Raw genomic sequence first — 27,659 nt, 5'->3', positions numbered from 1 at the left:
TTGGCTATACAAGGCCTGGAGGTTGGAATGCAGACAGGAGGGGTAGACTTTTTTTGTACAGATACCTGGAGTGGGAGGTGCTGCCTCCTTTCTGCCTTTTTGGATTCTGTATACAGTAAGTGGGGCCCTGACCTCCCCCAGCAGAGTGTGGAAGCCTCTATATGTGCCTGGAATTGGGCCTTTAATCAGGACCATCTCATCTTTGACGTGTGACTCACTCTTTCTTGCCACACAGTCACTCAGGTGTTTCTGCACATCACACAACAGGATGTATCTTTGTGGGCTCCAGGTCATGTGGTGATTGAGGCAAAGCATAGAATCATAGAGGCAGAGAACCGTGGTGCGGCCTTGGACCAAGTGGCTTAGGCCCTGTTCAGTTTTCTCATCTGTAAAATGAGAATAACTCTACCTCACAGGGCTGCTAAGACGAGTGACAGGAAACCAATTCACTTAAGCTTCCTAATAACCCAAAGAGGGAGGCACTGTTATAAAGCCCATTTTACAGATGGGGAAATGAAGATATGGAGATGTCAGCTGATTTGCCCAAGGTCACAATGTGCAGAGCTGGGTTTGAGTGTGGTTCTAGAGTCTGAACCTCTATGCTATGTGTATACCCAGCATAGTGCCTGACTGAAATTGAGAGTCCCAAAATTTCTTTCCTCGAGATACCATTGCTAAGGATCTCTTTATTAGAGTCAGAAAGGTAGAGAAATTTTAGCTGTAGTCAAAAAAAGCACACTAAATGAGCCTTTTTAAAACTTCTGTGCCATTTCCAGAGCCCTGGTGGTGCAGTGATTAAGCATTTGGCTGCTAACCAAAAGGTCAGCAGTTTGAATCCACCAGCCACGCCTTGGAACGCATATGAAGCAGCTCTACCCTGTCCTGCAGGGTCACTGAGTTGAAATGAACTCAATGACAACAGGTTTGGTTTTTTTGGTTTACGTCATTTCAAACCTAGGCCAATTCACCCACCGTGGTGGCCTTGAGCTGTGATTGGAGTCACCCCAGGTCAGCTTCTCCTCCCCAACCACCCCGGTCTGTGCCACCTCCCCTGCCCTGCCCCAGCTTTATAGCTGCCCCTCAACACACCCCAGGAAGGAAATGCATCCCACAGGCCTTGAACAGTAGGCTTTGTCCTACATTAAATTGTCAGCCCTGAGAAGAAGGCTTTTCACTGAGCTGCAGGGAGGACTCAAACCTCTGTGACAGGCACTGGATATAGGGCATTAGAAAACAGCCTGCCTTCAGAAACTGGGAGGCACGCGGAGGGCCCCAGCCCAGGAGCCTGTGGAGGAAGGCTCTAAATTCAAATGTGCCTGGATTCAAGGTTCTTTCTACCACTTGAGAGTTACTTAACCTTGGTCTCTGTGCCTTCATTTTTTTTTTTTTGTCTGCGTATTGGGGAGAATAATAGCACCCCTCAATGTAAAGTACCTAGCATGCCCTGGCCCATGGTAAACTCACTCTCCGGTAATAAATATTGACTCTCTGATACTTAGAAAGGAAACCCTTGTGGCGTAGTGGTTAAGTGCTACGGCTGCTAACCAAAGAGTCAGCAGTTTGAATCCGCCAGGCACTCCTTAGAAACTCTATGGAGCAGTTCTACTCTGTCCTATAGGGTCGCTATGAGTTGGAATCAACTTAACAGCACTGGGTTTGATTTTTGGTTTTGGCTACTTAGAAAATATGGTACTATTGTGAGTGGGACCTGAAAATCTGCTCCTGTAAAGATAACAGCCTAGGAAACCCTATGGGGAAGTTCTATTCTGTCTTATAGGGTTGCTATGAGTAAGAATTAACTCATCAACACCCAACAACCACATTATGAGACAGGTGAGGTGCTGGGGGCTCATTAATAAACTGAAATGAAACCTGTGTGAACCGATGGAGCAAGGCAGGTATTTCTGATGATTTTCTGAGAGACAGTATTTCTAGGTCCCTAATTAAACCCTGGTGGTGTAGTGGTTAAGAGCTGCGGCTGCTAACCCAAAGGTTGGCAGTTTGAATCCACCAGGTGCTCCTTGGAAAATCTATGGGGAAAATCTACTCTGTCCTATAGGGTCGCTATGAGTCGGAATTGATTCGATGGAAACAAGTTTTGGTTTGGGTTAATTCCTAGAAGTGAAATTCCTGGGTACAAAAAATGCAAGTCACTGTAGACATACTACCAACTATTTTTTAGAACTTCCTGTAGTATTCTTCTCATCACAGTTCTCCAGCATGGCACAGCATATGTTTTTTTCTTTATTGCTATTTTAATAGTTGCAACTTAAGTCTCACGGTTGTTTTAATTTTCACATCTTGTGTTGTAAATGAGGCTGAACTCTTTCTTAAGTAAGTATTTCAGCCATTTGTACTTCCTGTTCTATGAATTGTTTGTTCCAGTCCTCTTGGACTGCATTGTCTGATGTGTGTTAAAGGACAAGGGCTGCAAGCAGTGGGTGGCCAGGTGTGTCAAGAGCTGCATTTCCTCTTCACATACCTGAGAAACCTTTGCGGAAAAAGTGGGTCATGAAGAAGTCTGAATAGAGTAGAATGGAATGGAAGGGGAGGGGGAAGGAGGAGAGGGGTCGGGAGGCAACAAATATGGTTCTGACAAAGGGTCTTCAATGCAGACAGCATGGCATAGTAATAATAATAATAGCTCTGTGCCAGGCGCTTTCCAGGTATCATCATTAATCCCATAACAACTCTGCAAGTTACAGAGGATTATTCCCACTTTATAGATGGGGAAACCGATGCTCTGAGGCATAAAGTGACTTGCCTAAATACAGACCGAATAGCAAGCATCACGGCTGGGATTTGAACCAGGTCCAGGGTGTTATGCTTTTGACTCAGGTTAAGCAGGTAAAATGTAAATCAACATATACCTATACATTGTGGCTATGGAGTAGAACAGCTGCACAGGGTTTTCAAGCCTGTGACCTTTCGAAAGCAGATCATCAGGCCTATCTTTCCAGGGTTGAACCGACAACCTTTCAGCTATTGGTTGAGTATTTAACCATTTACACCACCCAAAGACTCCTAAAAAAAGGGTTAGCAAAACAAACAAAAAAAAGAGCGCTAAATAAGGTGGCTGAAAATAATTCTTAATTTTGAGAATTTTTACTTATTAAAAGATACCATTAAGAGAGAAAACAGACAGGCTACAGACTGGGAAAAATTTATTTGCAATGTATGACACCAGCCAAAGGCTTATATCAAGGATATAAACCTAGAAGGAAAGTAAGAGATGAAAAGAAAGAGTGAAAGGGAGAGGTGGATGTAAGAAGGAAAAAAGAAGAAAAGTCAAACAGTTGAGTAAAAAAATGGGGCCTATACATGTACATAACAACGTACATACACATTATATATTATACTTCCTCGAGATGAGGCAGGTTGATGAGCAGACCAACTTTGATGTGAAAATCAGCCTGTTGGAGGATTGCGAGGACTTGGCATACCATGAGCTGATGACAATGGATGTGTTTGAATTCTGTTTCTGACTGAAGGAGAGAGTCAAGACAGAGAGGGCAAGGCAGAAGTTGGAGGATCAAATAATTGTACATATTTGAGGCTGGAGCAGAAACACGCTGGAAGAAGTGGTCTGATTTACTGGCAGCCTAAATGAGTGGTTGGAAGAGGAATAAAATGTGCCACTGAAGATTCCAAACTTAGAAGGTGTAGCATGACACCCACACTTCCTCTCCTCCCCACAAAGGGTAGCATTACTACCACTGGTTCTCCCCATCATGGCGGTTCCCGTGTCACACCAACTGGACTTCACCTGACCGTCTTCTAGGCATGTGCCTCCTATTGGTGATGGCTTCTTTAAGCTCTCTTTTTTTATCCACAGACAATGGCTCCTTGGCCTGAGTTGGAGAATGCCCAGCCAGACCCCAATAAACACGTTGAAGGGGTCACTAATCAGCAGTCCACAACACCTGCGAAAGGTGAAAAGGCCACTAAAAGTAAGTAGCGCTCATTCAGCTGAGGACTAGTCTCCTATGAGGACCCGAGGGGATTCAGGTCTGACTCCCGTGTCTTGTTGCTTGTTTGGGCAGGTGCCTCTGGAAGCCCTGTAACCAAGATGGAACTTCTGCCTTCATATTCTACTATGGCACTGATTGAAGATCCGTCAGAGGTGGTAGACCCATGGGACATGCCTGCACTTAAGGACACGGGGATCAAGTGGTCAGGTAAAAATAAGGCCAACTCATTCCAGCTGGGGCAAGGTGGGAGGGCTGCTGCCCATCGCAAGTATTGGCATCACTGGTTTACTCTTGTGTGTCTCCCTCCCCCTTTTCATTGTTCTCATGTCTTAGATTAAGGGTCCTGGCCAGGGCTGCCGCCTGGCTGTCACTAAAGTTTAGAATTAAAACATAACATGTTGTTCAGGGAGCATTTGTTCCTACAGCAAATTTGTTTTGCAACAAATGTGTCAGACACTGCTGTTATAACCAAGACAAACACTGAATTATAGTGTTGGCAACCAAGTTTCAGGTACTGTGGGAGATGCTCTGGGCACAGCTGTGACCAGACGAGGTCTTTGCTCTCAGAGAGCTCCTCGGAGGGCTCCTCACCTGAAGGTGGGCATCAGAGGAGACTTTTGGAAGAGTTTTGCCTCCGTCATGGATATAGCACACCTCATCCATGTGCTCACATCCTATAAGGCACTTGAACCTGCAGTAGCTCCTGGCTCCTATACCAGTATGTTGGCACCTATGGAGGCACCAAGGGAAGATACAGTTGTTACTATTGTTGTTAGGTGCCATGAAGTTGGTTCTGACTCATAGCGACTTTATTTACAACAGAATGGAACACCGCCTGGTCCTGCGCATCCTCACAGTCACTGCTATGTTTGAGCCTATTATTGCAGCCACTGTGTAAATTCATCATGTTGAGCATCTTCCTCTTTTTCGCTGACCCTCTACCTTACAAAGCATGATGTCCTTCTCTAGGGAGTGGCCTACCCTGATAACATGTCCAAATTATTTGAGACAAGTCTTGACATCTTCACTTCAAAGGAACATTCTGGCTGTACTTCATCCAAGACAGATTTGTTTGTTCTTCCAGCAGTCCATTATATATTCAATATTATTCGCCGACATTATAATTCAAAGGCATCAATTCTTCTGTGGTCTTCCTTATTCATTGCCCAACTTTCACATGCATATGAGGCGACTGAAAATACCATGGCTTGAGTCAGATGCGCCTTAGTCTTCAAAGCGACATCTTTGTTTTTTAACACCTTGCAGCAGATTTGTCTAATGCAATCCATCATTTGATTTCTTGACTGCTGCTTCAGGGGCATTGATTGTTGATCCAAGTAAAATGAAATTCTTGACAACGTCAGTCGTTTCTCCATTTATCATAATGTTGCTTACTGGTCCAGTCATGAGGATTTTTGTTTTCTTTATGTTGAGGTGTAATTCATACTGAAGGCTGTAGCCTCTGGTCTTCATAGTAAGTGCTTCAAGTCCTCTTCACTTTCAGCAAGCAAGGTTGTGTCATCTGCATAATGCAGGTTGTTAAAGAGTCTTCCTAAATCCCGATGTAATGGTCTTCTTCATATAGTCCAGCTTCTCTGATTATTTGCTTAGCATACAGATTAAGTATGGTGATAGAATACAACCCTGACGCACATCTTCCCTAATTTTAAACCACGCAGTATACCCTTGTTCTGTTCGAATGATTGCCTCATGGTCTATGTACAGGTTTTGCATGAGCACAAGTAAGTGTTCTGAAATTCTCATTCTTTGAAATGTTATCCATAATTTGTTATGATCCACACAGTTGAATGCCTTTGCATCTTCCTTGTATTCTCTTCTTTCAGCCAAGAGGTATCTGACATCAGTAATGATATCCTTCCTTCCAAGTCCTCTTCTGAATCTGGCTTGAATTTCTGGCAGTTCCTGTTGATATACTGCTGTAGCCACTTTTGAATGATCGTCAGCAAACTTTTACTTGCATGTGATATTAATGATATTGTTCTATAATGTCCACATTCAGTTGGCATACCTTTCTTTGGAGTGGACAGATAAAGATACAATTAGACAAGCGAATGTGCAGCCAGAATAGCTGGGGTGCAGGTAAAGCTGCATTTCTTTTCCAGGTGCAGGGTGTAAGGTTTGTCTGTGGAGCTGGGAGGGAAGGGAGGTTGGAGTTAGGAAGGAGGAGAGCTGAGAAGGAGGAGAACTGGGCTGGGAAGGAGGAGAGCTGGGGGGGCAGGGCAGCTGCGATAGGAGGGATCTCACCTCTCCTACTCTCACTTCCTAATCAGGAAGAGGAGATATTGAGGCAAGGCCTAGAGAGAAAAGATGGGGGATGCTGAAGGAGGCAGGAAGAGGTGAGGACCATGCAGGTCTTTAAAAGCGACTGGAGAAAATAGCAGTCAAGGACAGAGCACCCCAGAGAGGGACCAGGGCCCAAAGGCCCTCCAAGATTTCTGTCATGAAGCCACATTCTAGAAAATGCTCTGCTATTATCCCTAATCCAGCATTTAGCAGGTAGCAAGTGTTCTTACCTGCCTCACTCAGCAATAGTGTGGCTCAGCTGGGTCTGGAGCTTGATTTGCCTGTGTCCCAGACTGAACACCTCCTCCCAAATGCAAATCCTTTGGAGCCACTTCACCAGGGGGTTAGCTAAATGGACTACAGTGGTGGCTGCTTTGAAAATTGTAGCCATGGATACATTGGATCTGTTGGCCTTCCTACACCCAAGAGCTCACCGCTCCACCTGACTGGCTGTCCACAGGAGGGGAGGCAGGGTGTTCTGAGCTCATTGCTAAACGTCTCAGTATTTCAGACACTAAAAGCCTTCATGCCCCCCCCCCTTTTTTTTTTTTTTAACCCCCAGAGAGAGACGCCAAAGGAAAGATTCTATGTATATTCCAAGGGATTGGGAAATTCATTTTACTTCTGGGATTTCTCTACCTGTTCGTGTGCTCCTTGGATATTCTCAGCAGTGCCTTTCAGCTGGTTGGAGGTATGGATGGATGTGGGAGGTGTCTAATTGAATTGGGTTCAGACGGAACAACTCAGCAAGCCTGCTCAAGCTGCAAGATGCTGGAATGGTTTTGGAATAGAAGCCACTTAAGAGTTGATCTTGCAAAGTCTATGCCCCCATTTTACAGAAGTGGAAACTGAGGACCCTAAAGGGGCTATAACTTGCCAAGGTAGCTTAGGCAGGAGCCAGGTCTGGAGCCAGTGCCAAGCCAATGAATCCTTGACCCTGACTGACCCATGTCTGTCCACAAGCCCCAGGCAGGAAGCTGTTTGCATGTGAACTTTCCATTTGAGGGATCTATGATATCTTTGGGCCTCCCTATCCGAGGGAATTATAGGATAATCGTTGCGCTCTTAGGCTACAACCGGGCTTTTGCTGGGGGAAGGACAGGGTTCCTCGGTCTGGGGGAATCTACAACCATTGCAGTTGTCTAAACATCTAAGACTGAGTATAGCCAGGTGCTGTAATGGGAGCTCTGAGGGTGAAGTTGCCTTGTGTATGGTAATGTTTGTACTTCCAAGGGTACATTGAGAGCCTACCAGGTGCAGGCATTTTCAAGGGCATAGTTTATTCCTCCCCAAAGCATTTTGCATTTACAAAGGAGAAGACTGAGGCTCAGGAAGATCAGTAATTATTCCCAAAGTTCACAGCAGAATTCAAACTCAGTTCCAGGAGACACCAAAGGTACAGACACCGTGTCTGTACCTCTTTGTTCATCTCTTCTTTGTGACCTGGAGAAATTGGGGAGGGGGGTGCTTGTTGGAGAACAGGAGAAGGGAAGCCACCACTTCTGGTCCCCCTGATCCAATGCAGCATTAGTGAGGGTCTTCACTGTGCCCTGGAGTAACTGTGTAATCTCAGGGAAGTCACACTACTTCTCTGTACCTCAGTTTTCTTTATAAAACCAGAGGAATTGACTGGATAATCTTAGAGGTACCTTGAAGTTTTGAAAAAACAGGCTTCTATTATGAATTTGAAGCCCTTGTGGTACAGTGGTTAAGTGCTCAGCTGCCAACCAAAAGGTTGGCAGTTCAAATCCACCAGCTGCTTCGTGGAAACACTATGGGACAGTTCTACTCTGTCCTGTAGGGTTGCTATGAGTCAGAATCAACTTGACAGCAAGAGGTTTGATTTTTTTTTTTTTTTTATGAACTTAGGCTGGCTGGGGCTGGGGATGGATGGAAAAAATGAGAAGATTCACTCAGATTCACTCCTGGAAGATGAATCTTCTTCTGAATTGGGACTGCATTGCAGAGACCTAGAAGAAGAATTAGGGAGTCAGGAGGCTCACTGGCATCCCTCAAACCAATTGATGCCAGGTCCATGATCAGAGAAGGCTAGAGAAGAGCTTTCTGAGGGAGTTCAAACCCTCTGGTTGAAGAATGGGAGAAGGTAGTGTGAAGAACAAGATGAATGGTAGGGAGCTAGGTCAGAGATGGAGATGGGAGGGCATGTGAGGGACAGCCAGCAGGCTTGGTCTCTTGTGGCAGCTGGGCAGCTGGGAAAAAGCATGGAAGGAAGATTCATGGGGCTGGAAACTGGGCTTCCAAACCTCATGGCCAGGTGACCTTAGATGAAGACTTCTGTTGACCCAGCTACTACTGAACCAACTGTCATGTGGTTGTGGATTTGTTTATCAGGAAAGGTGGCTGGACAGTTCTTCAGTGACAACGCTATCCTGTCCAACCCTGTGGCAGGGCTGGTGATCGGGGTGCTGGTGACCGTCTTGGTGCAGAGCTCCAGCACCTCCTCATCCATCATCGTCAGCATGGTGGCCTCCTCACGTGAGTCTGGGGACCCATGAGCCCATGTTTCTAAGAGCTGTGCACCATGTTTCTAAAAGCTGCGAACCCATGTTTCAGACATTTACCTGTCCACTGGAAAGGGTGGAAAGGCTCTTAATGTATATCTAGACCTTGTTACCATTATTTTCCTATTTTCTCCCACTGTGATGAGCTCCACCCTCAGTCCCAGACAGCCTTCTAATTGGGCTTTGATGATTGAGCCTGACCCCAATACTTGAGGACTTAGCTCTGAATTCTGTAGAACTGCATGTTTAGTCCAGTAGTCACTAGCCATGCATGGCTATTTATTTTTGAATTTTAATTAAATTTAAAATATAAAATATTCCCCAGGTACACTAGCTACATTTCAAATGCTTAATAGCCACATAGAACCTTTCCATCATCACAGAAATTTCTATTGGACGCCATTGGTCAATACTAAGAATAAAGACATCTAATCACATCACACATTGGCTCTGGGACAACAGAACTTGAGGAGATGGCATTCCAAACTGGTGTTTGCTCCAACTAAGTTGAGATAGGTTCTTTTAAGGCAGACCAGTTTGCACTGGTTAATTTTCAGCCACTTTGAATTATTTAGCGTTTTTAAACTCTCCCCAGCCAGGCCTTCTCAGACTGGAGTCACATCTTGGTGATCCCTCTTCTTGTGGCGTGAAGTAATGGATTGCTCCCATGGGGAAGAGTCCCAAACTCCTGCTTGTTAATTTCCTACTCTTTTCTGAAAATCTTTGGCCAGGTCACTAATGAAGAGCTATTTCCTCAATAAAAAAACCCGTTGCCATCTAGTCAATTCCGACTCATACCGACCTTATAGGAGAGAGTAGGACTGCCCCATAGAGTTTCCAAGGAGCGCCAACCTTTTGGTTAGCAGCTATAGCTCTTAATCACTGTACCACCAGGGTTTCCATTTCCTCAATAACCTAAGCAAAACCAGCGTATTGTCCAAAACTTACCAGTGAACTAACTAGTGGGTCCAAACTTTTGCTTCAGGGTAGTATTTGCCTATGAAATATAAACATAGCAAGGTGCCTGGTACATAGAAGTATAAAACCAAAACACATTGCCATCGAGTCAATTCTAACTCATAGCAACCCTGTAGGACAGAGTAGAGTTGCCCCATAGGGTTTCCAGGGAGTGGCTGGTGGATTCCAACTGCCAACTTTTTGGTTAGCAGCCTTAGCTCTTAAGCACTGCACCACCAGGGCTCCACATAGGAATATAATCACCCCAAACTTCTCCTTCTGTTTCCTAGTCTTTTCTGAAAATCTTTAGCCAGATCTCTAATGAAAAGCTACTTCCCCAGTAATGGAAGCAAAACCAGCACTTTGGCCAAAATTAACTAGTGCATTAATTCACTAGTGAATTGACTAGTGGGCCAGATGAGAAAAAAGGCGTTACTTCTTCAAAATACTTTACTTCCAATATGTCAGAAAATTTTGATAGAAGACTGATTTTGTTCTTAAACATTGGCTGTTTCCTGGTCTCTTTAATCTGGCCTTGTACCTTTAATAGGGAGGAGAGAGAATTTTAGAAAGGCATTTTTAAACTGGGGTCCAAAGAAAGGTTCAGGGGATCTGTGAATTCTCCAAAATTGTGTGTCAGATTTTTTCTTTTGGTGACGCATGTGCGTATTTCTGTGGTGAGCCGCCCTAACTTTTCAGTTCATCAGACTCACAGCAAGGTGCATAACCTCAAATAAGTTAAGAACGGCCACTTTCAGGGATTACCAGCTTAAACGAACCCAGTCTCGCCTTGGGCCCACGGCTATCTAGAACACAGCCAGGCTGCTTTCCTGAACTTTTGTTGTTCTTAGGCCTGACTCATCATGACCTTATGCACAACAGGATCGGACTGTTGCAATCCATAAGGTTTCACTTGGAAGTAGATTTCCAGACCTTTCTTTCTGGTCAGCCTTAGTTTGGAAGTTTTGCTGAAGCCTGTGGAGCATCACAGGAGCCCTCCATTGACAGATGGGTGGTGGCTGTGTATGAGGTGTATCGGCCGGGACCCAAACTCAGGTCATCCACATGGAAGGTGAGAACTCTACCACTGAGCCACCACTGCCTTCCTTCCTGAACTTGCTCATCTTCTTTTTCACCCACCAGTGTTGACGGTGCGGGCTGCCATCCCCATCATCATGGGGGCCAACATTGGAACTTCCATCACCAACACCATTGTGGCGTTCATGCAGGCAGGCGACCGGAATGAGTTCCGAAGGTAGGAAGCTCCGGATCAGCCTTTGCCACTATCAGGCCTATTGTTCCATATTAGCCAATGAAAACATGTATTCCCTTTGCTGGGATTCCTAGAAGTAGCCATGGTGGGGTGTAGTTGGGAGTTGAGATCACATACAGTTAATTACACTCCCTTGGCTCAGCTTCTTTATCTGAATAAAAAAAAAAAAAAAGCAAGGCTAATAATAGTATCTGTCACAACAGTATTGCCCTGAGGATTAAACCTGATCATGTATGGATGTGCTTAGCAAGGTGCTTGACGCATAGCCAGGGCTCAGTAGAGAGAAGCTCTAGCTCTAACCCTGCCTGCTTTGTGGTGTAATTAAATGCAGGCCAGTTAGGGTGGGACTTATGGTCCTGCTTAGTCATAAATAATTATAACCTCCTGTAGCTTCCATTTTTGGCCAGCTCAACCCTTGCCACTTTTTCTTTGCTCTTCACTTACATACCAGTACAAGGCAAAATACAGCTTTTGTGGCTTCATAAGATGTAAAAATGGGAGTGGTTTGAATACAGGCAAAGGGAGCTTATTTCTTCCAAAAAGGTTAATGTGGAAATGAAGCACATTTTTTTGGCCTCTTTGATGATAATGGGCTTTTATCAAAGTTCATTAAAATACATATAAAGAACAATGAGCAAGGCAGACTGAGGATATTTGCAGCTTGTCTAGGTGATGCTGTCACTGTGTGGGCCAGGCAGACGGCATTAAAGCGGGTGGGTTGGGGAAACTACAAATGGCATCCTTTGTGTAGATTGGTCCAAGACAGTGGATGTCCTCAGAGATGTCCTCATTTCCCCAGAGCCTTGGGAACCTCCTCGGTCCCTGCTGAAGTGTGAGGCAGGGTCGGCATTTCTCTGCCCATTTTTAAAAATAATTTATTTGTTATCGTTGTTGAAAACATACACGGCAGGACATCCACATCAACAATTTCTATGCTCATTTTGTGAATGTGGAAACTGAGGTTCAAAGAGGCTATGTGACTTCACTGCAGGGCATAGCTCAGACTCACTCCAGGTCTTCTTACTCCAGATCTTGGATTCCTTCCACCGTTTCACCAATTTTTTACTCAGGGTAGCATTTACTTATGAATTACGAAATGTGAAAACATGATACCTACCAAGATTACTGATATATAGGAACATACTTGACTTAGCTAGGTCCTGTTTGGAGATATTTAAATAGATTGTTTTCAATAACATCTTTGGTGATGTGCTTTTTCTTTCTCTCCTGGACTATTTCCTTAGATAAATTCTTAGAATCATACTATCTCAAACATCTCTATGGTTCTTAAAATATTTTACCAAATTACCGTAAAATATTTGTATCCCTTTACACACACCAGCAGTGTGTGAATGCCCCTCCCTTAAATCACCCTCTCCAGCAACAAAAAGTTATTTAAAAAAAAAAATCTTTGCTAACGTGATAGGTGAAAATTTGCCCTTGTAATTTCTTTGATGACTAGTGAAGCTCAGCATTTATTCCCCCTTCATATTTTTTTTTTCCATGGTTATTAGCTGTTGCCTCTACTGTTCATGTCAATTGTCAAGTTTGTACTTACTGTTTGGGAAGTTTTTTTTTGATATGCAGATGTTTTTTAAAGGAAATTTTTCATTGAAGAAAAAATCTAGATCAGAGTCTCTTAACCTGGGCATGAATGGGGTAGAATTCAGGGGGATCTGTGATCCTGCTCAGATAGACACAGAGAGTGGTACACATGAGTCTTGTATCCTGTGAAGGCTATTCGTGGAGACTGTTCATGTGTTTCATGAGATTCTCCAAAAGAGCCATGACCTTCAATTCTTTCTTTAAAGCTAAGAATTCTCTTGTGTAGAGGATTTCTGTGGTTACCATTGTACAGGTTCCCACATTTCCAAAGGAAGGTTGTCTACATTCAATGTGTGTGATTCACAAATGGTCTTGATGTAATTCTTTGAAACAGCTGTAAGAGAACATGTCTCCTCTAAGCATAGAAGGCTCCCAGCCGAGTGCTCTCCGATCTGATAGGAAAAGCTCTGCCTAGGAGTGGAGACAAGGGTCCTGGGCCCAGAGCCCATGCAATGGTCTTCATGTCCTCTGGGCTTGCCAGCCCTCGGTTTCCTCATCTGTTGAATGGGGATATTAGTACCACCCATTTTGGGATCACCGTAAGACTGAAAATGAGATTTTACACATGTATACAGATATGGGACCCCTAGCAGATGGTAGCAGGTGCTACAAATAATGACCTCCCTAGATCGTGTCCACTTGCTTACTGACTAATCTGGCTTGGTGGCATTCTCCTCGTATAGGGCTTTTGCGGGGGCCACTGTCCACGACTTCTTCAACTGGCTGTCCGTGTTCGTGCTTTTGCCCCTGGAGGCTGCCTCCCATTACCTGGAGATCCTGACCAACCTTGTGGTGGACAGCTTCCAGCTCCAGAATGGCGAAGATGCCCCAGAACTTCTGAAAGTCATCACAGATCCCTTCACAAAGCTCATTATCCAGGTAAGCCGGCTTCCTTCAGAGAGGAGAAGACTCTAACTGCCCCCACCCCAACCAGCCGGACGGACATGGTAAAGAGTGGGTGAGTCTGTAAACACAGCTCTTGACTACCTCTGGAACAAGCCAAGGAAGGTGGGGCTTTAGGAATACCTGAGAGAGTAATTGGCCTTTCCTGTTTCCTTGACCTCAACACCTGTGTCATCTTTATTTTGAGGGAGGGGATATATTCCTTAAGAGACTCAAGGACTTCCCATTGGATATCTGGGGATACTCTGGTGCTGCGATATTCGCACTTCTATTCTCAGTACCAGTGGGCTCACTTTCATTGACTCAGAGAGAATGGTAGGGGCGGGGGCAGGGAAGCAAATAGTTGCCCTTGGGACAATTCCAACTCATGGCAACTTCATGTGTGTCAGACTAGCATTGTGCTCCATAGGATTCTCAATGGCTGATTTTCAAAAGTAGATTGCTAGACCTGTCTTTGAGGCACGTCTGGGTGGACTCAAACCTCCAGATGAGTCCATTAATTTTCGTTGACCATGGTATATATGGTATACCACCCACTTTTTCCAGCTTTCAGTTTCTTTGACAGTATACTTTTACCACTGTATTTCCTGCCCTCCAGTGGGGACTTGGGAGCCCTGGGGGTGCAGTGGTTAAGTGTTCGGCTGCTAACCAAAAGGTTGGCAGTTCGAATCCACTAGCTGTTCCTTGGAAACCCTATGGGGCAGTTCTATTCTGTCCTATAGGGTCACTATGTGTCAGAATCAACTCAACGGCAACGGGTTCTTTCATTTGTTTGTTTTAAATGGGGACTTGTATAATGGCAAAAGGTGAAAGAAATGTTAGTTGAAGCAAAAGAGCTGGAGTCTAAGGTAGTGCAACCAGGAAGTGTGATTGGGTGAAAATTTTATCTCTTTTGGCTTTCGTACCTCTAGATAGGCCTTATAAGCATACTTATGGTTTTCTGTGGTGCAGTGGTCAAACGCTTGACTGCTAACTGAAAGGCTGGTGGTTTGAACCTACCAGCTGCTCTGCAGCATAAAGATGTGGCAGACTGCTTCAGTAAAGATTACAACCTTGGGGCAGCTGACGGGGCAGCTCCACTCTGTCCTACAGGGTCGCTATGAGTCAGAATCGACTCCACAGCAGTGGGTTTGGTTTGATTTGGTGTGACAGTTAGGGAGCCCCAGTAGCTTTTGTTTTGTTTTTGTGTGTCATATTTGAAAACACATAAGTTCCCCTGTAACCTAATGGGAGGCGCTACAACAAACATTGGCAACCAAGGTCTGGTGGTACAGAAAGGCAATCAGATTGGGGAACCTTAAAAAGTTCTGTGGTAACCAGGTAGTACCAGTAATACTTCTCAAAATCCATATTACCAACCAAAAATTTAAACACACTCCATGACTCAGCATGCTTCCATTAGTGAAAACACATGGTATCATAAATAAATAAATAAATAAAGGAGAAAATAATTAGACCTTGAAAGGGTTAATAGTTTGCACCACCTATGGAAACTCTGATGGCATAGTGGTTACGTGCTATAGCTGCTAACCAAAATGTTGGCAGTTTGAATCCACCACACCAGGTGCTCCTTGGAAACTCTGTGGGGGCAGTTCTATTCTGTCCTATAGGATTGCTATGAGTTGGAATTGACTTGACGGCAACAGGTTTTTATGGACTCCAGAGAAAATAAGCAACCCACTTACTCCACTACTAGCCAAAGAGAAAGTTTACTGCCTGCCTTTGCTGCCAGTGACCATCTCACCCCTCTTGTCACTAGTCATTGTTAGCTGCAGTTGAGTTGGCCCCAGACTCATGACATCCCCATGCACAATGGGATCAGACCATTGTGATCCACAGAGTTTTTATTGGCTGATTTTCAAAATAGATTACTAGGCCTTTCTTCCTAGTCCGTCATAGCCTAGAGGCTGTGCTGAAACCTGTTGAGCATCATAAAAAAACACGCAAACCTCCAATGACAGCAGGGGGTGGCTTCGCAAGAGGTGCATTGGCCGGGAATCAAATTCTGGTCTCCCACATGGAAGGCAAGAATTCTACACTGAACTACCAATGCCTCTCGCTAGGATCTTTCCATGTTGCTGAAGCGAAAGTAGGCTTTGTGGATGTTGCTTTTGGGAGAAGACACCAGCTTGGGCCTTGCTCTGTCCCTTACTCATCCAGCTCCCTATCCTGCTCCCTAGAAATCAGTTCCTTCAATCCTACAATCATCCATTGATTTATCAAGCACCTGCAAACTTCCACCCTGGGAGTGCAGCCCTGAAGGGACTCACAGTTTTGTTAACGCCTCAGAAACTTTCTAACAGCAACCTCCTGCGTTTCCTGCACAAAGCAGTTCTGAGACAGCGCTGATTCTTTTTTCTGTTGCCTTCCTTAGCTGGATAACAAAGTTATCAACCAAATTGCGATGAAGGATGAAACAGCCCAAAACAAGAGTCTGGTCAAGATTTGGTGCCAGACTTTTACTAATGTGGTAAGTTCCTAAGAATAGCATCTGAACTTTAAGCATTCATTCAAGGAAGGCAACTAAAAGGCAAGGGGGAAGAAAAAAAAATTAGCTCCTGAAAATCGAAATTGACCAGCGAGATTCCACAGTGAGGAATTATCTGATGGGTTAGGACAGACAGATGGGACAGACAGGTGCCCTTTTGCCCCATCCCACAGCTCGGATACATATTCCTGCCTTACCTCTGGCTGCACCTCTGATCCCACTTATGGAGAGACCCATGGAAACAGTGCATCCTCATGACCTTCAGGTGCTAGCAGATGGTGGCATCTCTCTCACTTGCCTCTCTGGAAGGTTCCACGAGAAACCTACGTGTTCCTTCTCTGAAGGCCCACAGCATCCTTGTCAGGGAAACTTGCGTAGCCTGCTTTGCAGCAGGGTTATAGCTTATCCTTGTTTATAGGGCAGATATGTGTGTTTTTGAGAGGTGCTAAGGCTGGAGGATGAAAAGAAATACAGGAAGTAGGTATGAAGTTTGCTTTTGTCTGTCCCCACTTGTTCCAAGAGCTTTTCTAATAAAGATGGAACAGCAACAGCAGCAGGCAGAGACCAACAAGCTTCAATGAGACGTTTTATAAAGGTTCAAAAGTCATACTTTATACTGATGACAACTGGTACTTTAAAAAAATTAAAATAACAAGTCCTTAAAATAAAACAAAAGATAGGATTAAGCCATTGTGGATGCCAACATGTATAATATCTCCCTTCTGGTCCCCGCATTGCCTGCCACTCCCCACCAAAAAGAATGTTGGGGACCACACAATTTCTTATGTTTGCTGTCCAGACTGAGAAGAATGTCACCGTCTCCTTGCGCAAGAACGGCACCTCCCTTTCCCCGCGTTTCACGGATGATGTCCAATCCTGGACCATGGAGAATGTGACCTACACTGAGAACATCGCCAAATGTGAGTGGAACTCAGTAGGGCATCGGCCCCTGGGATGGGCTGTCTAGGAGGCTGACAGGTGTTTCTTGTCTGTGTGGCACCCCAGTAAATGAAGGAAAGAAGGGCAGTAAGGCTTAGGGACTGAGGTAAGTTAGGTTCCACAGTTAAGAACAAAACTGAGACTTGAAACCCGGTGCTTCTGCCAGCTCCAAAGTTCATGCTGTCTGTACCATACAACCTCTGAAGAACTTTGGGCAAACAGTCTGTTCCATCCTGATTATGTACACATTTGTAGATCCTGCTTCTCTAATTAAGATATACCTATTGCTATTGAGTTGATTCTGACTCACAGTGATCCTATAGGACAGAGTAGAACCGTCCCATAGGGTTTCCAAGGAGCAGCTAGTGGATTTGAACTGCTGACCTTTTGGTTAGCAGCTGTAGCTCTCAACCACTGCACCAGCATGGCTCCAATACATAGTGCCCAGAATTAAACATAATTCTTCGGGCGTGATTTACCAGAGAATCAAGTGAGCTTATCGCCTCCCATATTCTCAGTACTATATATCTATTGATATAATCATGTTTTGCTGGAATTACCATGGGGACACAAAGACTTTGAAAAACAGGGGCTTTTACAATTAGCAATATACCCTGTTCTGACTTTCTCATTCAACCCCACCTTGCTCCTCAAATGCTTTGTTGAAAGTATTCTCCATATCATAAGTAAACAACTGCATGAGATGTAGAGGTAGGACTGAGCTGGAATGTGAAGTTGTCCCTGATTAGCTTTGTGACTTTAAGGACCTCACTTTGTCTTCCAATCTCATGAGAAAACATCTCTATAAATTGTGAAGCATCATATCAAAGAAATACACACTGGTTTTGAATCCCAGCTTCACCACCTTCTGGAAGTATAACCTTGAGTTTAAGCTCTCCGAGCCTGTGTTTCCTTATCTGCAAAATGGCAATAATTAAAGTGCTGCCTTGTTGGGTTTTGTGAAGCATAGATTATGTGAGTGCTTGGCACATAGTACATGCTCAATAAATAATAGATGCTGTTTTTTTTTTTATTAAAGTTATAAGTTGTATTAACTATGGATATTATCCTATCACTGAGAGCATTGTAATTCAGGATAGACCTTGAAATGTTCTTTTTGACAAAGAATGCAGTGTTGTTCCTCTTCAATTTGTCATTCCTGGCATAGTAGACCATATGATTGTCTGATTTTGAAATGGCCAGTACCAGTCCATTTCAGCTCCCTAATGCCTAGATAACAATCTTCAAGTGTTCCATTTCATTTTTGACAACTTTCAGTTTTCCTAAATTCATACTTCACACATTCCCTATTCCGATTACTAATAGATATTTGTAGCTGTTTTTTCTCATTTTGAGTTGTGCCAGGATAATACCCACACTCATACCAGGAATACCAGTTAATATGACTATTAGCCAAATAGTCACCAACCAATAATACGAAAGATGAAGAAATAGAAGATTTTTACCAACTTATGCAGTCTGAAATTCATCAAACATGCACTCAAGATACATTGATAATTACTGGTGATTGGAATGTGAAAGTTGGAAAAAAAGAAGAGCAATCAGTAGTTGGAAAATATAGTCTTGGTGATAGAAATGCTGGAGATCTCATGATAGAATTTTGTAAAACCAATGACCTATTCACTGGAAATGCCTTTCTTTAACAACATAAACAGCAACTGTACATGTGAATCTTGCTGGATGGAATACACAGGAATCAGATGGACTACATCTGTGGAAAGAGACCATGGAGAAGCTAAGTATCATCAGTCAAAACAAGGCCAGGGGATGACCGCAGAACAGATCATCAATTGCTCAGCCAAAAACCAAACCAAACCCACTGCCGTCGAGTCGATTCGGACTCATAGCGACCCTACGGGACAGAGTAGAACTGCCCCATAGAGTTTCCAAGGAGCACCTGGCGGATTTGATCTGCTGACCTCTTGGGTAGCAGCTGTAGCACTTAACCACTACACCACCCAATTGCTGATATGCAAATTCAAATTGAAGCTTAAGAAAATGGAAATGAGTCTGCCAGAGCCAAAGTAGTATATCCCACCTGAATTTAGAGTCCATCTCAAGAATAGATTTGACACACTGAGCACTAATGACCAAAGACCAGACGAGTTGTGGAATGACATCAAGGACATCATACATGAAGAAAGCAAAAGGTCATTAAAAAGACTGGAAAGAAAGAAATGACAAAAATGGATTTCCGACGAGACTCTGAAACTTACTCTTGAATGTAGAGTAGATAAATCCAACAGAAGATGTGATGAAGTAAAAGAGCTGAACGGAATATTCCAAAGGGCAGCTTGAGAAGACAAAGTATTATAATGAAATGTACAAAGACCTGGAATCAGAAAACCAAAAGGGAAGAACATGCTCGGCATTTGTCAAGCTAAAAGAACTGAAGAAAAAAATCCAAGCCTCAAGTTGCAATAGTGAAGGATACTGAACGATGCAAGAAGCATCAAAAGAGGATGGAAGGAATATACAGAGTCACTATACCAAAAAGAAATGGTCGACATTCAATCATTTCAGGAAGTAGCATATGATCAAGAGCTGATGGTATTGAAGAAAGACGTTCAAGCTGCACTAAAGGCATTGACGAAAAACAAGAATCCGGGAATTGATAGAATATCAATTGAGACATTTCAACATCATGGATGCAGCACTGGAAGTGCTCACTTGCCTATGCCAAGAAATTTGGAAGACAAGTATCTGGTCAACTGACTGGAAGAGATCTGTATTTGTGCCCATTCCAAAGAAAGGTCCTCCAAAAGATTGGGAAAATCATCAAACACTGTCATTAATACTACATGCAAGTAAAATTTGCTGAAGATAATTCAAAATGATTGCAGCAGTGACAACAACGGGTTCAGGGTTTGGATTGACAGGGAACTGCCAGAAATTGAAGCCAGATTCAGAAGGGGACATGGAATAAGGGATATCATTGCTGATGTCAGATCGATCTTGGCTTGAATGCAGAGAATACCAGAAAGATGTTTATCTGTGTTTTATTGACTATGTAAAGGCATTAGACTGTGTGTATCATAACAAATTATAGATAACATTGCAAAGAATGGAAATTCTAGAACCCTTAATTGTGCTCACAAGGAATTGGAACATAGGCAAAGAGACAGTCGTTTGAACAGAACAAGGGGATATTGCGTGGTTTAAAATCAGGAAAGGTGTGTGTCAGGGCTGCATACTTCACCATGCTTATTCAATCTGTATGCTAAGGAAATAATCCAAGAAGCTGGACTATATGAATAAGACCATAACATCAAGATTTAGGAAGACTCATTAATGACCTGCGTTATGCAGATGACACAACCTTGCTTGACGAAAGCAAAGAGGACTTGAAGTACTTACCGATGAAGATCAAAGACTACATCCTTCAGTGTGGATTACACCTTAACGTAAAGAAAACAAAAATTCACACAACTAGACCAGTAAGCAACACCATGATAGAGAAAAGTTTGAAGATATCAAGGATTTCATTTTACTTGGATCCACAATCAATGCCCATGGAACCAGCAGTCAAATAATCAAAAGACACATTGCACAGACAAATCTGCTGCAAAAGACCTCTTTAAAGTGTTAAAAAGTAAAGATGTCACTTTGAGGACTAATGTGCACCTGGCCCAAGCCATGGTATTTTCAGTTGCCTCATATGCTTGTGAAAGCTGGCCAATGAAGAGGGAAAACCAAAGAAGAATTTATGCATTTGAATTACGGTGTTAATGAAAAATATTGAATACACCACGGACTAGCAGAAGAATGAATAAATCTGTGTTGGAATCAATACAGCCAGAGTGCTCCTGAGAAGCAAGGATGGCAAGGCTTCATCTCAAGTTCTTTGGACGTGTTAACAGAGGGAACCAGTTCCTGCAGAAGGACATCATGCTTGGTAAATAGAGCATCAGTGAATATGGGCCCAAACATAGCAATGATTGTGAAGATGGTGCAAGGCCCAGTAGTGTTTTGTTTTGTTGTACTATGAGTTGGAACCAACTTAACGGCACCTAACAGTAACAACAACAATAACAACAACTTTAGAGTTATTTTGAAAAGTAGCTTAGCCCACCAATAAAATAGATGCTTAAATACCTTCCTTAGAATTACTCTGTAATGAAGAGTCTTTCCTTAATCCTATGTCTTTCGTATAGACACTTCTATGTATTCTCATAGAGATTACTATAGGGAGTTAGTATTCAGCTTCAAAGACAGTTTTGGCTGCTGGAACACTGACTTAAACAAGGTGAAAGTGTTTCTCCCTCGTATAACCCAGGTATAAGCAGTTCAGGGTTGGCATGGTAAACTTGTGGTAACCTGGGAGCCAGTTTCCTTCTTTTTTTTTTAATTTTATTTTTTGTTGCTGTAGAGAATATACACAGCAGAACATACACCAATTCAATAATTTCTGTATGGACAATTCATTGACACTGATTATATTCTTCAAGTTATGCAACCTTTCCAACTGTCCTTTTCTGAGTTATTCCTACCTCATTAACACAAATTCACTGCTCCCTAAGTTTCATATCTAATTTTTTGCATTGCTGTTGTGAATTTGATCCTGTAATAAATAAATAAATAAATATATTTTTTAAATTTTATAGATAGTTGTTAAAAGAGCACAATGCTCAAAGCAGACATTCTTGTTAGGCTAAGCTACTATTTGGATTTAGGAAGACTCCAGGGGATATTTTTGGTTTAAAGTTTAATGGTTCTCTCAGGGCAATAGTTTTGTGGCTTTATCTAGCCTCCATGGCTCTAGAAAGTCTGGATTCTATGAGAATTTGAAATTCTGTTTTACATTTTCCCCCTTTTGATCAGGATTCTTCTATAGGAAACTCCTGATACTCTGTATTCCTGGGGTGTTGTCCACTATACATCTTATCTCTGCTGTTGAGAAAGGGAGAAGAAAAAGAACAGGTCACATCTTCTGTCTAGGAGCACTGCCCGGATGTGCACATGTTACATCCACTGAATTTCCAATCACCAGAACATAGCCTCAAGTCTAGACTTAGCTGTAAAGGAGGCTGGGTAATGGGGTTTTTATCCTGGGCTGCCATGTGCCAAGCTAACAACTTGTGTTACTATGAGAGAGATGGATGTTGGGGAATAAATAGCAACATGTGGCCATGGGTGGCTGTGTCCTGACAAGGTTTTTCTGTGGTCTCTGCAGGTCAGCACATCTTTGTGAATTCCAACCTCCCAGATGTTGCCATTGGTGCTATCTTGCTGATAATCTCCCTGCTGGTCCTCTGCGCCTGCCTGGTCATGATTGTAAAACTCCTCAACTCCGTGCTCAAGGGGCAGGTCGCTGTTGTCATCAAGAAGACCCTCAATACTGGTAGGCATTCTGACTCCCTTATTCTGGGCCTTCCAGTGTCACTGGCCACCCGCACAGGAATCTTTTTGATTGCCATCGAGCAATGGACTCTGCATGGAATTTCTCTCTTGGATCTGTGAACCTAAAGACACTAAGATGTCAATCCCCCTTGAGATTTTCCTTGGTGTCTTGGATGTAGACCTGGGGAGCAGGCACAAAGTTCATCCCATGTTGGCAAGGTCCTGAGACGGAGCCAGCTAAAATTCAGGGAACCATGAATTAGGCCTTCTTTCCTGGCTGGTTTTCTATATGCCCAGGCTTTCCTGGGTCCACTGGGGCCCTTAGGAAGAGGGTAACAAGTGTCCACCTGGTCCCAACTTTACTTCTACTTTTGGGGAGAATATGCTGCTCTGGATAAACACACCCACATCTGAAGGAAGCCAATGAGATACCACTGGCCAAGTAGAACTCCTGCTGGGTGTGGTGTCCTAGCCAGTGACATCATCATCCTGTGAAATCTCCATGAAATGGGGCCAAAAAAATCTGCCTTACAGGTTGTCATGAGGGTGAATTAGGTGACTTTGGGGGCTTCCTGAGTGTGGGGAGCCCAATCCTCTGCCAGCACTGTGAAAGGCTAGTTTGTCCCAAGCTGCTGCATGTTCTTGATTCTCCTTTAGGTGAAAACAAAGGTGTAGAGTGTGTAATAAGGGGAGAACAGGCTTGGAAGGAGATTTCAAGTCTAGGTGCTTTGAGTGCTTTGTGGGAGGGTATTTGGGTGGATGCAGCATTTCTAACCTCTGACCTCCAACAAATCTGTTTTTGTCTTCCCCACATAACACCACACCCACATAGTGAAAATGCAGGATGAAAGGCAGCAGGGAATGAAGCTGTGCACTCTCAGACCATGGTGTGGGGTGGGGAGGCATCTGCATAACCTAGCCCACTAGCCCAGCCCCTGGCCTGGGCTCCTCCAGAGTAGTCAGCCCACCCTCCATCCTGTGCCTTCTGTCTTCCAGATTTCCCCTTTCCCTTTGCCTGGTTGACTGGCTACCTGGCCATCCTTGTGGGGGCGGGAATGACCTTCATTGTGCAGAGCAGCTCTGTGTTCACGTCTGCCATGACCCCGCTGATTGGTGAGTTTCCCACTTTCTCTTCCCCTGGCTTCTCCCTCTGGCTGCCATTGCCATCTCCCATCATCCCCTGGAGCTGATGCTATGGTCTTTGTGTTTTTTTCCCCAGGCATCGGTGTGATAACCATTGAGAGGGCATACCCACTCACACTGGGCTCCAACATTGGCACCACCACCACTTCCATCCTGGCTGCCTTAGCCAGCCCAGGCAATACCTTGAAGAGTTCACTCCAGGTAAAGACATACTACATGGGCAAGGGTTTTGTGGGATTTGGAGGATATAATCATGTAGCTACACCCCTTGGTCTTGCAAGCTGATGGTTTCTAAGAAGAATAAGGCTTTTGTCTGCTAGATTCAAAAGGTGGAACTAAGGTGTGGAAGAGAAGCCACAGGGAGTAAAGTCCAGGAGCTCAATCTTAGAACGATCAGAGCTATTCCCCTTGGGGAGGTAGCAAGACTCCCATCATTGGCAGTGGCTTAAACAAGGGTTGAATGACCACTTGATAGAGAGACAGAAAAGAGTGTTTAGGCAGCGCAGACACCGCCTCCCAACTCCTTGCCCCCGTCTTGGGCAGAATCCACCTTGTCAGTCACCAGTCAGCCAGGGGCCTGGGCCTGGCATTAGATGAAGAATCAGAGCACCTGCCTTGGCCAAATCCAACTAGCTGACCTTGAGCAAGTTATATCACCCCTTTGAAGTCAGACTTCCAGGGATTTGAATCCTAGCCCAACATTTACTCGCTATGTGATCTTGGACAAGTGGCCTAAACTCTCTAAGCCTCAATTCCCTCATCTGAAAAATGAGAAACATAATGCCTATCACATTAGGATTATTAAAATGATTTGATAAAGTTATTATCTAAACTGCTGCCAGTGGAAATACAATGTGAGTTACAAATATGAGCCACATATGTAATTTAAATTTTTTTAGTAGTCGTATTTTTAAAAAATTGGGGTGAAAATATATATAATACATTTGACAATTCCACATTTTTTACATGTACAGTTAGTGAGTAGTCACATTTTTAAAAAGTACAAAGGAATTTGGATGTTGAATTTTAATAATGTAGTTTAGTTAACCCAGTATATTATCATTTCAATATGTAATCCATATAAAAATTTGTGAGATATTTTAAATTATTTTTTGTGCTAAATCTTTGAAATCCCACGTGTGTTTTGCACTTATAGCCCATCTCAGTTAGGACTGGCCACATTTAAGTGCTTCATGTATGTGTGGCTAATATGGAACAGGGATAGTCCAAAGCCCCTAGCACGCCAGTAAAGACCAAGTGTGTGGGCTCTGAGCCAAGCTACCTGGATGGAATCCCACCTTTATGATATCCCTCCTGTGTGTTTTTGCAAAAATAGATCAACCTCACAGGTATATGTCAAATGGGGATAGTATTTGCCACCTCATGGGGTGTATTTTGAGAATTAATTGAGATAACCACATAAAGTGCCTAGAACAGTGCCTGGCACTCCAGAAACATCTATGCAGCTACTATTACAATCTTTTTTTTCCAGTACATGTTACCATCCTTTCTCTGTCTCATCTCTCCCTAGAATGAGTCTATTGAGCCACAAAATCAGCTGCTCTGTAAGCCTTTTCTCCCACCCAATCCATGAATGGACAAGCATGACTTGTCTTTCAGTAGGAATACAAGCTTGATTTGGGGTATACGAATCAAGGAAGTTCATTTTGTTCTCAAAATTTTCTCTGCTGAGCAGTTAAGAGGCAGAAGCAGCAGGGCCAAGCAATAGGCAAATTCCTGAAGTTCATTGTTAGAGGACCTTGAAGGACAGGGAGAATTTCAGTGGATTGAATGGGGGAAGCATTCCAGGCAGAGAGGACTGACCAAGAGTGTTGCAGGGTACAGGCCTGAATGGGTGGATTTTATTTTTTCTTTTAACCTTCTGTCCCTCTGTCTAAGCAGGCCAGGAAGATGACCTGGGGTGGGGGCAGGCAGTGGGGACAAGAGTATACAGAAATTTATTGTCTTGTAGGGTTGCTATGAGTTGGAATTGACTTGACGGCAACAGGTTTTTGGATGTGAAGATCATTTTTAGAAACTGGCTGATGGGGCCCATCCAAGATCCAAGAGAAATTTGATTTAGAATGTAAAACAATGCAATTCAATTCAATTTCAAAAGAGAACTTCCTTACTGGGTTCCAAAACAAAACCCAATTCTCTTGTTGCTGTTCTTATATGCCATCAAGTCAGTTCCGACTCATAGCGAGCCTATAGGACAGAGTAGAGCTGCCCCATAGTATCTCCAAGGAGTGGCTGGTGGATTCGAACTGCTGACCTCTTGGTTAGCAGCTTTAGCTCTTAACTACTGTGCCACCAGCGCTCCCCAGTCCTCTTATTAAGTCTTTGCTGGCTTTTGAATGCCAACTACCATCTTTTGAACTTTTTATTATTCCTACTCACTATTTTATTTACCATAAAGCAAGCTACCTTTTTAATTTTGTAATCAAGGTACAAATGCTAAGACAACAGCTGGATTTTTATATATAAAAGAAAAAATATATATCACTGCTACCCTAAGCAATGTAAATAATATTGCCAATACCTCTAAAATCTCCCTTAAGTTTCTTCCCATTCATTACCAAACAACTTGCCTTCCCACCAAAGAGTAACTAGGACTCTAACGTCTTTCATCATAGGTTAGTTTTGCCTGTTTTTGAGCTTCATATAAAACGGAAATATATAAGGTAGCCCCGACTTAACGACATATTCGAGTAATGAGGAACTACACTTAGGACATTAGTAATATATACTACTATATATTACTGTGTGTTGCAGTGTGTAATTTGCTTATGTTATCATTCTCAGATGTAATGTTTCCCACCCCCAAAGACAAATAAAGATCAGATTAATAAAGATACTGATAATAAAAGGCAACAACTTAAAACCTAAAAAAAAAAACAAAAAAGAAGTATTCTATTTATATCAGAACCAACTTAAGATGGAGTAGTCATCAGAATGGAACCCTGTCTTAAGTCAGGAACCACCTGCAGAATGAACTCTTTTGTGCCTGGCTGCCTAGGTCTGTGAGCTTCGTCCATGCGGCATGTATCAGTAGCCTACTCGTTTTTATTGCTATGTAGTATTCCACTGTATGATGAGATGTATATCACCAAGCTACCTTTTAAAATGAAATAATTTGTGGCGACATTACTATTCAGGAACTCCTCAGAGGAGATGTTGGAGAAAAAATGAACTTTCTTGATTCTTACGCCCTGAATCAAGCTTTTGTTCCTACTTGGAGACAAGTCACATCTGTCCGATTGTGGATGGACAGTTGTATAGGTGCCCCATTAGCCGGTCTGGGCTGATGCTGACTCCCAGCTGAACCTTGTTCCCTTGCTGAGCTCTTGTTGTTGATAGGATGACCTTCTCCCCTCCCCCGACCCCGGCCATACAACAGACACACCTGTTCACCTGCCCAACCTCTCGTATTTCAGATTGCCCTGTGCCACTTCTTCTTCAATGTCTCCGGCATCTTGCTCTGGTACCCGATCCCGTTCACCCGCCTGCCTATCCGCCTAGCCAGGGGCCTGGGCAACATCTCTGCCAAGTACCGTTGGTTCGCCATCTTCTACCTGGTCTTCTTATTCCTCCTCCTCCCACTGATAGTATTTGGCCTCTCACTGGCTGGCTGGCAAGTGCTGGTGGGTGTAGGTGTGCCCATCATCTTCCTGCTGCTCCTGGTGGTGTTCATGCGGCTCCTGCAGTCCCGCTGCCCACGTGTCCTGCCCCACAAGCTCCGGAACTGGAACTTCCTGCCCCTGTGGATGCACTCACTGAAGCCCTGGGACTACCTCGTCTCCCTGCTTACCAGCTTCTGCCAGACGCGCTGCTGCTGCTGCTGCCGTGTGTGTTGCAAGCTGTGTGGCTGTCCCAGGTGCTGCCGCTGCAGCAGATGCTGTGAGGACCTGGAGGAGGGGCAGGAGGACTCTAAAGATATCCCCATCAAGGCCCCCTATGCCTTCGATAACATGGCCATGAGCAGAGAGGCCCAGGATGAGGTCAAGTCCCAAGTTGATACCATGGATATGAAAAACACCCCCAGCAGCACAGCCTTTTAGGGGGCTGTGAAGAGATGGAGGAGGGACCCCAAGTCCTACACGCTTATGCCACATCTTTTACTGAGAAATGGAGTTGACATCAGTCCTGACTTTCACTCCCCTTAGCCCAATACATCACCCCCAGGGTTGTTT

At 43.8% G+C, this 27,659-nt stretch overlaps 1 protein-coding gene across 1 annotated transcript; it reads left to right on the top strand.

The window, feature by feature from the left end:
* The first annotated feature begins 3,263 nt into the window (after positions 1–3,263).
* LOC100666257 (sodium-dependent phosphate transport protein 2B-like) lies at positions 3,264–27,586 on the top strand. The gene is made up of 12 exons (XM_003411380.3): positions 3,264–3,950; positions 4,044–4,178; positions 6,838–6,966; positions 8,628–8,771; positions 10,898–11,009; positions 13,316–13,511; positions 15,910–16,005; positions 16,823–16,943; positions 22,157–22,324; positions 23,320–23,436; positions 23,543–23,667; positions 26,904–27,586. The coding sequence occupies exons 1-12, from the start codon at positions 3,839–3,841 to the stop codon at positions 27,525–27,527; spliced, it is 2,079 nt and encodes a 692-aa protein (XP_003411428.1). The 5' UTR covers positions 3,264–3,838; the 3' UTR covers positions 27,528–27,586.
* Positions 27,587–27,659: the final 73 nt, after the last annotated feature.

Source organism: Loxodonta africana, chromosome 5 (genome assembly GCF_030014295.1).
Source record: "Loxodonta africana isolate mLoxAfr1 chromosome 5, mLoxAfr1.hap2, whole genome shotgun sequence".
Taxonomy (NCBI): Eukaryota; Metazoa; Chordata; class Mammalia; order Proboscidea; family Elephantidae; genus Loxodonta; species Loxodonta africana.
This window is presented reverse-complemented; position numbering and strand designations above follow the sequence as displayed.